Genomic DNA, 16,209 nt, shown 5'->3' with positions numbered 1-16,209 from the left:
TCAGCCATCAGGTCCCCATCACCACAACGCAGGGACCAATAGGGTTGGGGGGAGCCAGAACATACAGCAAGCCTTGTGTATACCACGGACAGCTCTGACCGTAGCATACATGGGGTTAATCTGCTGACAACGGCAGGGGCTGGATGTCAGTGATATCTGGGCCGTGATTGCTGGGCCCCTGCATTGATCGCGCGGGTACCGCTCCGGTACGTACTAGAATGTCTTGGGTCTCTAGAGCACTGTCGGCCATGACGTACCTAGGGGTTAATCCTTCGATATTGTAAAGCATTTACTTCTTGTCATAAATATGATTCTTACGTTGAATTTCTAGAGAGAAGAGGAGCACTATTAAGGAACTTCTCCAGAAAGTAAACCAAAAGTATCAAAAATAAAATTAAAATTACAATTCAACGTAAAACATGCCATGTATTAGTAACCTGTACGTAATTTTTTGGCCCTATCTTCTCTATAATCCGACGATACTGTAAAACTTTTGTAGGATTTCATAAATATGATTCTTCCTAGTGATGAGCGGCATAGGCAATATTCAAATTTGCGATATTTTGAGAATTTCTGGCCGAATATTCGCCATAAATTAGCAAATTTGAGAATTCGTGATCTTGTCATTATTTACTTGATTGCGAAAGTCGGCAATGTAATAAATTTGTGATAAAAATTCACTATTAGAATATTCATGATGAATACTAAGGGGTAGGCAACTTTCCTATTTGTTGCTAGGGATGTTGCTAAGTGCCAATATTCGCTATAAATTAGCAAAAAATTTGCGATTAGAATATTCACGATCAACACTATTCGCGAATACGAGAATATACCACTACATTCTGAATATTTGCGAATTCTCAAAGTGGCGATATTCGCAATTAGAATTCAACACTAATTCTTACGTTGAATTTCTGGATATTTCATCATGAATAGAAGTCCCCATCTCAATGTGGTCGATGTGGTCTCTATTCCACCAGCAAACAGGTTTCCAACCAACATAGTCAAGTTTTTATTGTGGAAAAACTCAGTGGATTCAGGCTTGCCCTGGAAAGCACAAAATAATAAAATCATATTTAATACTGGATGATGTTATAGGGAATCTGTAGTTAGGAAAATCACTTTTATACCAGGCACATTGTCTTGTAGGGTTTGATCAGCTGAAATAGTACATATTTTTTATCCATATGCAACAGAGCAGTTAAGTGCATCAGAGGCGGCCACTTTGTGCACCCTTGCTCCTGTTTCTTCTGCTAGCTTCTCCCTCTGTTTCCTGATTGACAGGTCCAAACACGATGACTATGCAGGCACTTGGCCCTGTCAGTAAAGGAGAGGTATGGGCTGGCAGAGGAAGGAGGAGCAATTGTACACAGGGCCCTTGATGCACTGAACTGCTCTGTTGCATATGGATTAAAAGTAAATTTGCTCTGTAGCTGGTACAATGTGGCAATGTCATGGTGCCTGCTGAACTACGAGGAAAAGTGCACAGGCGACGGATCATTTCCTTGCTGAGGGAATAGGTCAGTGCGCTCTTTTGCTCAGCTCAGCAGGCGAGATGCTGTTTCCCTTTTGCGCCTGCTGATAGAAAGAGCAGGATGGGCTCTGTGAGCATTACTTTTTTATTTGATTAAGACCAAAGAGCTTCACTACTGTAAGGAGGACAAAAGTACTGTGTGGGGGCACTAAGTGGCCATAACTACTGTGTGGGCACAGTAAGGGGGCATGACTAGTGTGTGGGGGCACTAAGGGGGCATAACTACTGTGTGGGGGTACTAAGGGGACATAACTACTTTTTGGGGCTGCTAAGGGGGCATAACTACTGCATGGGGGCACTAAGGGGGCATAACTACTGCGTAGAGGGTCTATGAGATCATCACTACTGTGTGGGTGTGCTATGTGGGCGTATATACTATGTGGGGTCAGTAGAGGTAACTGTGGTTACTGTGTGAAAACACTAATAGGGTATAACTGCTGTGGGGGTACTAAATGCAACATAATTACTGTGTTGGGGCATTAAGGGGGCATTAGTACTGTGAAGAGGGCACTAAGGGAGCATAACTACTGAGTGGTGGCACTAACAAGGCATTCTTATTGTGAGGGGGAAGTGAGGGGACATTCTACTATGTGGGGCAGTAATGGAGCATAACTACTGTGTGGTGGTACAAAGGGGGAATAACTACTATGTGAGGGCAGTAGGGGGAATAGCTAATGTGTTGAGTCACATGGGGGACTAGGAGGGACTTGATGTTTGTAGATAGGTACTTGGTGGAGTTAGTGGTATGGGTTAGTAAAAAAAAAATCCATATCATGCTTAGCATGCTGCTGCTGTTGTCCCTTCTTGAACTGTTAACTTTTTGAATTGAACTTTTCATAAGTTGGAGGTGTGCAATAGAAACCCTTGTGCCTCTGTACATCCTCCGTTCGTGACAAAGTGTTTCAATGAATATTTTTTGTCCCACTTTGCATAGCACGGAAAGGTGTGGCTTCTAAGTGAGAACTCCAGATGTCTGTTCACTTGTGAAAATTAGTATTTGTAACTCATGTTCAAAAAATGATCATGTACACCCCACTCTAATGCTACTGACCACAAGGGAGCTTGATTATGGGATCCTGGGTGATAATTTACCTCTACTGGCAAATTCCTGCACCGTAATGAGGGGACCATTCTGATCTTTACTTTGAGTTCTACTATGTTCAATGTAAACCACTGAAACAAATGCCGGAGTATCAAATTTGGTGGATTTTTCTCCTACCTCTTGTTGCTTGGTTAGGAAGGCATCAATAAGGTTCCTCTGGTCATTTACATCCAGTTCTGTCTTCTGTTTTGTAAATGTCACTTTTATGAATTTCTTAAACTCTTTAACGTTCTTAAAAATTGTTCTGTGAGGTCCAGGGAGCCAGTCCATCAGTAATGGAAAACTGTTATACAGCTAAAGATAGAAAGTCATAATCACTAATCAAATACACACTAATAAGGAATTTTTGATCATTTATTTGAAACATTAAAAAAATTATCATGTGAAACAGTTTTTTTTTGCTCCTCTGCTGTCAGCAGATTTGTACCTATTAAAGTGGCTGACCTGTTTCATGTGCGTTTGGCCGCTGAAGGCATCTACGTTAGTCCTACATTGATATGTGGCCACATTGCTGAGAAAAATTAAGCTTTAATATATGCAAATGAGCCTCACCTCTAGGAGCAATGGGGGGCGTTGTTGTTACACCTAGAGGCTCAGTTTTCTGAACAACTGCCACACACTACAATTGACAGGGACAGGTGTTATGATGTTTTTTTGTTTTCAGTTGCAGAGAGAGCAGAACCTCTAGGTGTAACAGCAACGTGAGGGATAAGGTGACCAAAAATGGCAAATTCTTTTCTTTTTTTTTTTTTTTTCCTTGCTACACTTTTAGGAAAAATCTTTTTGGTATTTTAATAGTTCGGGCATTTTAAGACATGGCAATACCTGTTATGATTATTTTTTATTGTTTAGTTTTATATGTAAAGTTGTGAAAGTCGGTGATTTGAAGTTTTAATATTTTTCAAACTTTTTAATTCATTTTTACACAACAACTTTTCGTTCCCTTAGGATAGAATACTATTGCAGTCTATGGGATTCTCAGACACTGCCTGCCAAGTCGTGTCTTATGCATGGCTTTTCAGGCAGTTATCCATGATAGGCCTCGGAACCTCCACAAGGCCTCAGGCTGCCATGGCTATCGATCAGAGCCTTGTGATTTCACATCAGGGGATCCAATTAGAAGCCCACTCCCTCTGCCTAACCCCATGGATACCACAGCGGCTATTGATAGAGGCATATGATAGGTTAAATTACTGGGATTCGCAACATTGCCAATTTCAGTAATCTCAACAAGGTGCCAGCTGTGTTATACAGTCATAAACCATCATGTATGGAGTAAGCTGTTCATGTGAGCTCACTCCATACATCCCCTTATCACTGACCATGTACATGTATGTGATTTTGTATTAACAGAATAGCATTCAAGTCTTAAACTAAAATTTGACTCTAGTTTTAAAATGTACTGTATAGTCATTATACCTGGTGTCCTTGAATTATTTTGCCTATATACTTGAGATCTAGTTCCCTGACTTCTTCTATCCACAATGGCCACCAGAGTCTTAGACTTGCCAATGAACAGTTGCCATACCTCTGTAGCCGCAACACAGATGATTAACACAGTACCTTTATATGCTTTGGTGGACTTTTAAATATGCCAAAAACAAACTTTGATGAGGGCTTGCAAGTGCCCAGGGCGGAGTCCACCGGGTTGGAGCCCAGGCAGCTTTGCCTCTTTGGCTCTTATCCCCGCCCAGCCTCCTCCTCTGCCCGCCTATCTGTTTTCTCTCCCCCTCAGCGAGATCCCGCGCCGACACGATAACTTCCTTGGCCGGGGCATGCGCACTGCGATGCCCATTGCTGACACGGCATCGCAGTAGCTTATGCGCATGCCCCGACCAAGGAAGTCATCGCGTCGGCACGGGATCTCGCTGAGGGGGAGAGAAAACAGATAGGCGGGCAGAGGAGGAGGCTGGGCGGGGATAAGAGCCGAAGAGGCAGAGCTGCCTGGGCTCCAACCCGGTGGACTCCGCCCTGGGCACTTGCAAGCCCTCATCAAAGTTTGTTTTTGGCATATTTAAAAGTCCACCAAAGCATATAAAGGTACTGTGTTAATCATCTGTGTTGCGGCTACAGCAGTATGACAGCTGTTAAAAAGGGGTAAATCTGCTGACAGACTGTCATGGAACCATGAACCAGACGTACAACAAGAGATAAGTGGAAAATAAGAAGGCTTTATTGAAAAGCAAGCCGTAAGCAAAAGTCCAAACGGATGGCTAAACCGAAGCAGGGTCTTGCGTAGACAGAGGTCAGGAACCAGAAGGGTAGTCAGACGAGGCCAGGATCAGGAACCAGAAGCAGCAGCAGTCTTAGAAGCATGTGAACACAGGAGGACCAAGCAAGGAACTGAAGCCACAGACCTCCTATATATATGAGCTAGGCATCCAGCTCTTCCCAGTGGGAAGGAGAAGCCGCAGGGTGGGAGGCTACAAGAAACCCAGAAACCAAGATGGCCGCCAGCACATGTCAAACGAAGGAGAACAGTAAGAAGGTAAGACCATGACACAGACTCCCTTTAATAATTTCCCTAGTTCTGTTCTGGCCCTCTTAACAGTAGGTATGCCCAGATGTTCACCTTCACGCTGGGTTCAGACCTGAGCGTTCGCGATGGAGCGCTCTGTATGCGCAATTGTACGGGCGCATACAGAGACAAGTGAACGCCCATTGTCGCGCGTTCCCTCTGAAGTCTATGTAAGAAGCTCATGTACTTCTTCGGGTGTCGGGCGTTTTACAGCGCGATCGTATGCGCTGTAAAACGCTCAGGTGAGAACCATTCCCATAGGGAATCATTGGTTCTTGCCTGTTGAGCGTTTTACAGCGCGTTGGAACGCGCTGTAAAACGCTCAGGCGTGAACCCAGCATCAGAGTTGCTATGCCCAGATATGTGCCCCCTCACAGTAGTTATGGCCAGATATATTCCCCCTGACAGCAGTTATGCCCAGATATGCCCCCATTACAGCAATTATGCCCAGATGTGCCCCCTCACAGCAGTTATGCCCAGATGTGCCCTCTCACAGCAGTTATCCTCAGTTATGTGCCCCCTTCATAGTAGTTATGGCAGGATATGTGAACCCTTTTAAAAGAAGTAAAACAAAAAAAATAAACTGTAAATGCTCACCTAGTTCCTACAGCTCCACACAGCAACAGCAGGATACTGTCGCAAATCGCTCTGCTGTGCAGGAGGAACAAAGGCTGATTCCACCGCTGCTACTACACAGCCCCGCAGAGCGATGTGTGATTGTTCCCTGCTTCACCATTACAATCAGCTGTCTCTGCATCTTATGGACACAGAAACAACAGGACATACTTCAGCGGTTCCGGTGCCGCGGGATAGCCACTAAAATCTGGGACTGTCCCGCTGGATCCGGGATGGTTGGGAGGCATGAAAGACTGACTCTGCAAAGGGAGTAAATAAAAGTACTGCCCAGTCTGCAGTCTGACTGCTGGGATACTCATGTTGTATGTGTGAGACTACAAGTTCTAGCTGTACAGTACAATGTTATTGCTGATACACAGAGGATCTACCCCCCTATCTGTTCTTGTGCAATGCTCTGCAGACACTTCATCACAACCAGCAGAAGAGAACAGAGGAGATAACTCCTTCAGTCTGTCAGCTCTGTGTTTGCAAGAGGGAGAGAGGATCCTGTGCACAGCATTTGTCTCTTCAGTTCCTGAAGAATAGGAAACCCTGCAGCTGCTCAGTACCTGAGGCACAGCCTCCAACCCCGAGTTTGTGCTGCTTATGGTAGAAGGGGTTTAACTGTACTGAAGAATCCAGTGGGAGGGGAGAAACAGAGCAGAAGCTCAGCCAGTAGATCTGGCAGTGCATGGGGCATGGCTTGTTGCTCAAACCAGCACAGCCTTCACAGTGATGTCCTGTGCACAGAGGCGGACCTGCTCCTTCTCGTCCCTCAGGTTTGTGCATGGAACGTCATCAGGGAAAGAACAAAAAAATAATTTGGGCAACCCTGGTAACAAAGGGTCACTGTTTTATATACATGGAAATGAACATATCCATGCTGATATAATACCTACAGTCAGGTGCATAAATATTGGGACATCAACACAATTCTAACAAGTTTTGGCTTTATACACCACCACAATGGATTTGAAATTAAATGAACAAGATGGGCTTTAACTGCAGACTGTCAACTTTAATTTGAGGGTATTTACATCCAAATCAGGTGAACGGTGTAGGAATTACAACAGTTCTAATATGTGCCTCCCTCTTGTTAAGGGACCAAAAGTAATGGGACAGAATAATAACCATAAATCAAACTTTCACTTTTTAATACTTGGTTGCAAATCCTTTGCAGTCAGTTACAGCCTGAAGTCTGGAACGCATAGAAATCACCAATTCTTTCTCTTAAAAAACTCTTTGGTTGCTTTTGCAGTATAGAAACATAGAAACATAGAAACATAGAATGTGTCGGCAGATAAGAACCATTTGGCCCATCTAGTCTGCCCAATATATCTGAATCCTATGAATAGCCCCGGCCCTATCTTATATGAAGGATGGCCTTATGCCTATCCCATGCATGCTTAAACTCCTTCACTGTATTTGCAGCTACCACTTCTGCAGGAAGGCTATTCCATGCATCCACTACCCTCTCAGTAAAGTAATACTTCCTTATATTACTTTTAAACCTTTGCCCCTCTAATTTAAAACTGTGTCCTCTTGTGGTAGTTTTTCTTCTTTTAAATATGCTCTCCTCCTTTACCGAGTTGATTCCCTTTATGTATTTAAAAGTTTCTATCATATCCCCTCGGTCTCTTCTTTCTTCCAAGCTATACATATTAAGGTCTTTTAACCTTTCCTGGTAAGTTTTATCCTGCAATCCATGTACTAGTTTAGTAGCTCTTCTCTGAACTCTCTCTAGAGTATCTATATCCTTCTGGAGATATGGCCTCCAGTACTGCGCACAATACTCCAAGTGAGGTCTCACTAGTGATCTGTACAGCGGCATAAGCACTTCACTCTTTCTACTGCTTATACCTCTCCCTATACATCCAAGCATTCTGCTTGCATTTCGTGCTGCTTTATTACATTGTCTTCCCACCTTTAAGTCTTCTGAAATAATTACTCCTAAATCCCTTTCCTCAGATACTGAGGTCAGGACTGTGTCGAATATTCTATATTCTGCCCTTGGGTTTTTACGCCCCAGGTGCATTATCTTGCACTTATCCACATTAAATTTCAGTTGCCAGAGTTCTGACCATTCTTCTAGTTTTCCTAAGTCCTTTTCCATTTGGCGTTTCCCTCCAGGAACATCAACCCTGTTACATATCTTTGTGTCATCAGCAAAAAGACAAACCTTACCATCGAGGCCTTTTGCAATGTCACTTATGAAGATATTAAACAAAATTGGTCCCAGTACAGATCCCTGTGGAATCCCACTGGTAACATGACCTTGTTTTGAATGTTCTCCATTGACTACAACCCTCTGTTGTCTGTCACTCAGCCACTGCCTAATCCACTCAACAATATGGGAGTCCATGCTCAATGACTGCAGTTTATTGATAAGTCTTCTATGTGGGACAGTGTCAAAAGCCTTACTAAAATCTAGATATGCGATGTCTACTGCACCTCCACCGTCTATTATTTTAGTCACCCAGTCAAAAAAATCTATAAGATTTGTTTGACATGATCTCCCTGAAGTAAACCCATGCTGTTTTTCATCTTGCAATCCATGGAATTTTAGATGTTCCACAATCCTATCCTTTAATAGGGTTTCCATTAATTTGCCTACTATTGATGTCAGACTCACTGGTCTATAGTTGCTCGATTCCTCCCTACTACCTTTCTTGTGAATGGGCACGACATTTGCCAATTTCCAATCTTCCGGGACGACTCCTGTTACTAATGATTGGTTAAATAAATCTGTTAACGGTTTTGCCAGCTCACCACTAAGCTCTTTTAATAATTTTGGGTGTATCTCATCAGGCCCCTGTGACTTATTTGTCTTCACTTTAGACAGCAAACTTAGAACATCTTCCTCTGTAAAGACACATGCATCAAACGATTTAATAGTCATCCTTTCTAGTGGAGGTCCTTCTCCTTCTTTTTCTTTTGTAAAAACTGAACAGAAGTATTCATTAAGGCAGTCGGCTAGCCCTTTATTCTCTTCTACATACCTTCCGTCCTTTATTTTTAATTTAGTTATTCCTTGTTTTAATTTCCTTTTTTCATTTATATATCTGAAGAATGTCTTATCCCCTTTTTTCATAGACTGAGCTAGTTTTTCTTCTGCCTGTGCTTTAGAAGTTCTTATAACTTGCTTGGCCTCTTTCTGCCTAATCTTGTAGATTTCCTTATCTTCATTGCTCTGGTTTTTTTTATAATTACAAAATGCTAGCTTTTTATTTTTAACGATTTGGGCCACTTCTGCCGAGTACCACAGTGGTCTCTTCCTTTTTTTGCTTTTACTGACAAGTCTAATGCAATTTTCTGTTGCCTTCAATAATGCACCTTTTAAGTAGTCCCATTTCTCCTGGACTCCATGTAATCCGTTCCAGTCTGATAAGGACTCATTTATGACTAATTTCATTTTTGAAAAGTCTGTTTTTCTAAAATCTAAAACTTTTGTTTTTGTGTGGTGGGACTCTTTCACAGTTCTTATATTAAACCACACTGACTGGTGATCACTAGATCCCAAGGTTTCGCCTACAATGACATCATATACCGAATCCCCATTTGTGAATATCAAATCCAAAATGGCCTCCCTCCGGGTTGGCTCCTCAACCATTTGTTGTAGGGATAACCCCAGTAGGGAATTTAGAATATCTGTACTCCTGGTAGAACTTGCTATTTTGGTTTTCCAGTTTATATCTGGAAGATTGAAATCTCCCATAATGATAACTTCTCCTTTCATTGTCATTTTAGCTATTTCTTCAACTAGTAGATCATCTAGTTCTTTAACTTGATCAGGTGGTCTATATATCACACCTACACGAGTTACTGCATGATTAGCAAACTGCAACATAACCCAAACTGACTCTATGTTGGCCTCACCAACTTGTATTAGGTTAGATTTAATGCTATCTTTCACATACAGGGCCACTCCTCATCCTTTCTTGCCTTCTCTGTCTCTTCTGTATAAAGAGTACCCTGGTATGGTTATGTCCCAGTCATTTCTTTCATTAAACCATGTCTCCGTAACAGCCACTAAATCTACATTCTCAGATGCCATTATTGACCCAAGTTCATTGATTTTTTTACCTAAACTGCGAGCATTTGTAGAGAGGACTCTGAGCTTATCATTTCTTAACCTCTGTGCATCTGACCTGTTCTGGCATTGTTTCGGGGGGCAATTGGACTCTTTTATTTTCACTCTTTTTAAAGCATACTAAAGTATGCTTTAGTACATTGTCCATCTGCATTGTGTCCAATGAGTTCTGAAGCATTTGGCTGAATATGAGCAGATAATATTGCCCGAAACACTTCAGAATTCATCCTGCTGCTTTTGTCAGCAGTCACATCATCAATAAATACAAGAGAACCAGTTCCATTGGCAGCCATTCATGCCCACCCCATGACACTACCACCACCATGCTTCACTGATGAGGTGGTATGCTTAGGATCATGAGCAGTTCCTTTCCTTCTCCATACTTTTCTCTTCCCATCACTCTGGAACAAGTTGATCTTGGTCTCATCTGTCCATAGGATGTTGTTTCAGAACTGTAAAGGCTTTTTTAGATGTTTGGCAAACTCTAATCTGACCTTCCTGTTTTTGAGGCTCACCAATGGTTTAAATCTTGTGATGAACCCTCTATATTCACTCTGGTAAAGTCTTCTCTTGATTGTTGACTTTGACACACATACACCTACCTTCTGGGGAGTGTTCTTGATCTGACTAGCTGTTGTGAAGGGTGGTTTCTTCACCAGGGAAGGAATTCTTCGATCATCCACCGCAGTTGTTTTCCGTGGTCTTCTGGGTCTTTTGGTGTTTCTGAGCTCATCGGTGTGTTCCTTCTTTTTAAGAATGTTCCAAACAGTTGTTTTGGCCACGCCTAATGTTTTTGCTGTCTCTCTGATGGGTTTGTATATTTTTTTCAGCCTAATGATGGCTTGCTTCACTGATAGTGACTGCTCTTTGGGTCTCATCTTGAGAGATGACAGCAACAGATTCCAAATGCAAATAGCACACTTGAAATGAACTCTGGACCTTTTATCAGATGTGTCTGCATCTGAATACCGCTACATCTCCCTTACCTGTGGACGCATAATGGGCTGAGCTACACGAGATGCCGCTGTGGACATCCTAGGGTTACGCAAGTACTGCTGGCGATACCAGCTTGTCTCCATATCAAGGAGACCCCTATGTTTAATTATCACATATGTCACAGCATCACTGTATATCTGCTTTATTGACATCATATGCAATAGCTATTAGCCCCTATTTATATATTCATGTCTCTATGCTTTTGCTTATAAAGGAATTCAACTATATTGAGTGACTGGACACTGAAACATACTAAATACACAAACAGGGGCTATGATAAGTGCCCCTCATCTTATTATAATTCTAATTCTGGCGTACTGTAGTGCCGCCTAGATAGTGCCACTATAGTGGTCCTTAAGAATGATGACTCGGCCATTACATTTGACTAGTCCTTGAACCTGTTCTTTGAAGCTATATAGCTCTGTATAAAATAGTGGTTCTTCATATTAATAACCACTGATTGATGAGAGAAGCAATATCTTGGCCTCTCTATACTCTGGTGATAAATCTTTGGTGTGGGACACCCTGTCTGTCCCCTCAGGAGCCTGAAACCAACTAGGCAAAACGTGTAGGGACGGTCAGGAGTGTCAGTCCGACACATGACCTGTATACTTGCTACATCACTAACCATTTTTTATTTTTTTTGCACTGTATGTTAATGGGTGGGCTCTCGCCACCTCACTGGGGGGGCTATTGATGCATTTTGTTTGCTATTTTCTCGATATTTATATTAGCCTAGGTCTCAATATAGGGCCAGCATCTTATATTGCTGTATCCATTACCGGCGCTAGGGCCTACTAGGGTTTAATAGGAGGCACGAGACACGGGATCGCCCCTATCGGGGCGGCTATTGCGTTTGCAGGCAGGGCAACAATAATAGGGCTAGAATCAGGGGCATTGCCCCAACAGCCTATTAAACACTTGTCTGCAATCCTGCAAACGTAGGCTAGTGGAATATTTTTTCCACACTTAGGTTTTTGATTTATTTCTTTATTTATATTTATTTTTTGTATCACAAGGGTCTTTTGGCTTTTATTAATGATCTATTAAAAGTTATGTTTTAGAACTAATGGTATTTCTGTGAAGTCTATTGCAATTGACCATATTCTACTATATTCCCTCGAACAGGGTTATGTTCATTCTGTAAGACCTCATTGCAATTGGGGTAATGAGCGAATAACACACACCTGGCCATGGAACAGCTGAGAAGCCAATTGTCCCATTACTTTTGGTCCCTTAACAAGTGGGAGGCACATATGCAAACTGTTGTAATTCCTACACCGTTCACCTGATTTGGATGTAAATACCCTCAAATTAAAGCTGACAGTCTGCAGTTAAGCACATCTTGTTTGTTTTATTTCAAATCCATTGTGGTGGTGTATAGAGGCAAAAATGTTAGAATTGTGTTGGTGTCCCAATATTTATGGACCTGGCTGTATATTATTATTATTTTTTACATGTGTTATCAACACATCAACATGTATTGTTCTCAAATTAAAAATGTGCACTACATTTCAGGCTGCAATCTTCATTGTATTATTTATTTATTCCCAGACCCCCTGATATGCAGTTTGCTTGCCGCTCCTTGTCTCAGAATATTTTCATGTGGATATGTATCTCCCAGTAATGAATTCTGGTTATGAGATCTGTTTGTCCAGGATAATCCTGACTTTGCTAGCTTTCATATATTACCATAGCTTAATTCCTGGACTAATTTCTCCTTCTACTGCTCAGGAGTGATATCTTCTCCCTGTTATGACATTCAGTAATGCTGAAGAATGTGTGATTTCCCTCTCCTTTCCCCTGCATGTTCTGCCATGGGTGTTCTCTCTTATCTCTCTTGCTACACAAATATTTGCCCGCCATGAAAACTTGGATGCTTTCTTCCTCCTGGTTTTTCTAACACTCGGCTACTATGAAAAGAGGGAGGGGAGACATAGCCTGGAGAAGTGTACTTTCAACGCTATGTCTGAAGCAGCTGGTACATGAATGGCGCAGACTCTATCGTACGAACATTTTAGGAAAAGTTTAACAAATACTATTTAGAAAGCAGCTCAATTTTGCATTTGGAAGAGTCAAAATAAAAATCTGTTGGCAAAATGAACTTTCAGTCAACAGCCATCTGATGTGTATGGCCAGCCTTACTATCCCACTTATAATTCTGACTTACCCTGACCCATGGGCTTCCGAGGAGTCGTACATTTTCATTAATTATAGCCATAAGTTTCAATATAGTCGGATCCTCATAGTCAAATCTATGACCGAGTAGTAGACACACAATTATGTTGGCTACTGCGGCACTAATACAGGTCAAATTATCAAATGGCTTCCCTAAAAAAATATAGAAAATACAGTTTTTTTAAATGAAAAGTCAAATTTCTATACAAATTTTTCTTGTGTATCACTAAAAAAAGTAAAAATCCTCATTAAATGTTACTATTCTCTTTGGGCTTAGACTTAAGGCTTGTTCACATCCGCCATATGTCTGCCACATAAGTCATAATCAACCACATATTTCATGGCAGAAATCTCTCACTTTTTTTCAGTTTGAATGGCAAGGACAATCTCACTGTTAAATGTCGTTGAATGGAGCTAATCTGCGAGTGGACACCTGCCGTGGTTTACAGCGATGTCCATACAGACAACAAGCCGTCACAAGTCGTTTCAAAGTCACAAGTGAATTGTAAAGGCAGGGGAATTATATAACAAAAAAAATGCATCAAAATGGCACAAAGTAAATCACACTTAGTACTATTATATTGATGTAATGGACTATAAATGGAAAAATATACTGTAAAATATAATATATGACTGACCATCATATGATTTCAACTTCTGTACTAAACACTCGGCCTCCTCAATAATCTTGTTTTCTATGCTCTTCTTGCCCATTCCATAATCTCGTAGTGTGGAGAGTGTGAATCTTCTCATCACTTTCCAGTTCTCTCCATTGGAAAAGACAATACCTAAAAGAAGTGAATACACATTATACCCATCCATAAGACATTAGAATTACTAAAGTCCAGTGTGGACAAGCACTTAGAGAACAGGTCCAACCAATGATGAAATGACTGTCAACTGTTGCCATTCAGGGGAGCTGCCAATGGGACCTCAATGGACTGTCCATGTACAGCATGCAGAGACTCTCTTCCCTAGTATGGGGATCATTATATGTAATGTCAGCCTGGTGAACCAGGGGCTCTCCAGAAAACTTTTTTGGGGGCCGTTTGAGCTCACTGTTGTGAGCCTGAACCCACTGAAGTACTCTGATTCTGGTTTGACTCTATCCAAATGCACAAACAGGTCACAGAGATAAGATTAATGTAAAGGAAATGTGTCACCAAAGTTTTTTTCTGCCAGTTAAAACCAGATGGAAGAACATATTCTTTTTTCAGATATGTTTTTATTTTCTAAATATTTATATAAATATTATCTATAAACAGAGGCAATATAATTACAGGCAGGATTAGAAAGACAGATAAATAGATGACTGCAGTAAAGTGATCTGTACAGACCAAGAAGTGGCACCTATTTTTATTATTAGGCTTAGTGACCAGTAGGAAAACTGCAGAATTGTATGTTTTTTGTTTTAAATATAGATAATAACATGGAAAATTAAAAATAACATTATCAAGTATTCTTTAAAAATAAGTTAAACATAAATGGGATTTAAACAATAGCAAATTTTCTGATGACATATTCCTTTTAAAGCAGATAACCCCTTTCAGGAGCTTATCTGGCAGAAAGAAAACTTTGTCTTCAACATCATCATGACTAGCTGAAAAGTACAATAACCTTGGACAAACAGTAATGGCAGCATAGAAGGTGAGATGGTGGGAGAACATGTCAGTATTCATAATACATGGTTACCATTGTTCTTTGCAAATTTTGCAGTCACCGGAACATAAGGTCTATCAGAAAATGCATCGGCGTGATTGATGAGCGCATCCTTAACAGCTTCATAGCCACATAGGACAACCGTTTTTGTCATGCCCATCTGAACACTAAAGACCGGGCCGTACGTCGTAGAAAGCTGTGAATACAAATATGTTATGAGATTAACTTCAACTGTATCTGTAATTTATAGTCTCTTGAAGGGTTTATCCTAACCTTTAAAATTAACATCTTGTCTTATTTCTATGAGATTGCTGTAGCTAGTCTACTATCTATGGGATTCCCACAGAGTGTGTACTCTGACACTTCATTCATTCTCATGAGTGGGGGGGTCAGACCCCTGGTGATCAGACACTTATCTACTATCTTCTGGATAGGGAATAAATGTTTGTCTTGAGACAACCCCTTTCATTTTATAACATATCTATAAAGCAATGGGGGTTCCACTTTCTAAAACGATCATCAAACAAACCCCCGAACCCAGACACTGCATGTACCACTAGTCTCATTAGGTTCTAAAGGGAGTAGGAGGTCCCAAATGGCTAGGCAGGGCTGGCTCCACCCTTTCTTTACCGAAGAAAATATACTCAGAATGTAGAGTTAGTTGCAGGGAAGTGAGCACCTAAAGCAGCAAGGAGCAGATCTGGTCACAAAAATGATTGCAGACTACGTTGCCAGAGAAGGTAACTACTTACAACCTGGCTATAGCCTCATCTGTATGTAGAGGGACATGTATAAGCCATAGGCTGCTCATCATAGCATAGTCAAAGGACAGAAAGGACCTTTTGTTCATACACTGTATTTGCAGTGAGCCCCTAAGGAAACAGAGCAGAGGATGGGAGTGGTAGTGGCCCTGATGATAATGTATCACAGTGTACTCCCTCAGGCCGTCTCTCCTGGGGGGTCAATGCAGTTTAGGAAAGACACCCTTTTTCCCCTCTGTGGCACTCCCTGTAGCCATGGGCTCCCTGATTGATGGTAGTTCAGGGGTGCCCATGGTGTTAATGTCCATTTGAGTGCTCGGGAGGGCACTGTCACGCTGGAAAGGATACAAGATACCACAGAAAACCACAAACAAGTGTATAGGCTAGAAGCTGGGGATAAAAGGTCACCTCCTTACAAATCCCTACCAGCTCTCCCTAGACTACTTTGCCCATGTTCAGACCCTGAAGGTGGGAATAAACGTGCCCCCGTGCCTAAGGCTGAAGATACCCTAAAATCCCTAAGATGGTGACAGGGGAAAAGAGACAGCCTGCTTTCTCAGGACCTTGAGGAGGCAGGCATCTCCCTAACAGCCTAGACAGAACACACAAAAGAAAAGCAAAACCAACTTATCTTGTCACAGAGCAGAAATAACAAATCCTTCCTTCCACAGAGCAAGATTAAAGCTATAACCCGCACGGAACACTGGGAAGAGGCGTGATTTAAACTACAAACGACCCCAACCAGAGCACCTGAAG

General features: G+C 41.7%; 1 protein-coding gene across 2 annotated transcripts in view; it reads right to left on the bottom strand.

Annotated features, from left to right (window-relative positions):
• Window positions 1-16,209, bottom strand: part of LOC122934192 (cytochrome P450 2C5-like) — an 83,111-nt gene that overhangs the window by 36,039 nt on the left and 30,863 nt on the right. For both annotated transcript variants that reach the window (XM_044289474.1, XM_044289473.1), the window contains 5 exons: window positions 14,726-14,888; window positions 13,672-13,821; window positions 13,026-13,186; window positions 2,754-2,930; window positions 906-1,047 (listed from right to left, as the gene is read on the bottom strand). In XM_044289474.1, the coding sequence (XP_044145409.1) occupies window positions 906-1,047; window positions 2,754-2,930; window positions 13,026-13,186; window positions 13,672-13,821; window positions 14,726-14,888 (793 nt within the window). The remainder of the gene's footprint in view (window positions 1-905; window positions 1,048-2,753; window positions 2,931-13,025; window positions 13,187-13,671; window positions 13,822-14,725; window positions 14,889-16,209) is intronic.

The sequence above is a fragment of the Bufo gargarizans genome, chromosome 4 (genome assembly GCF_014858855.1).
Source record: "Bufo gargarizans isolate SCDJY-AF-19 chromosome 4, ASM1485885v1, whole genome shotgun sequence".
Lineage (NCBI taxonomy): Eukaryota > Metazoa > Chordata > Amphibia > Anura > Bufonidae > Bufo > Bufo gargarizans.
This window is presented reverse-complemented; position numbering and strand designations above follow the sequence as displayed.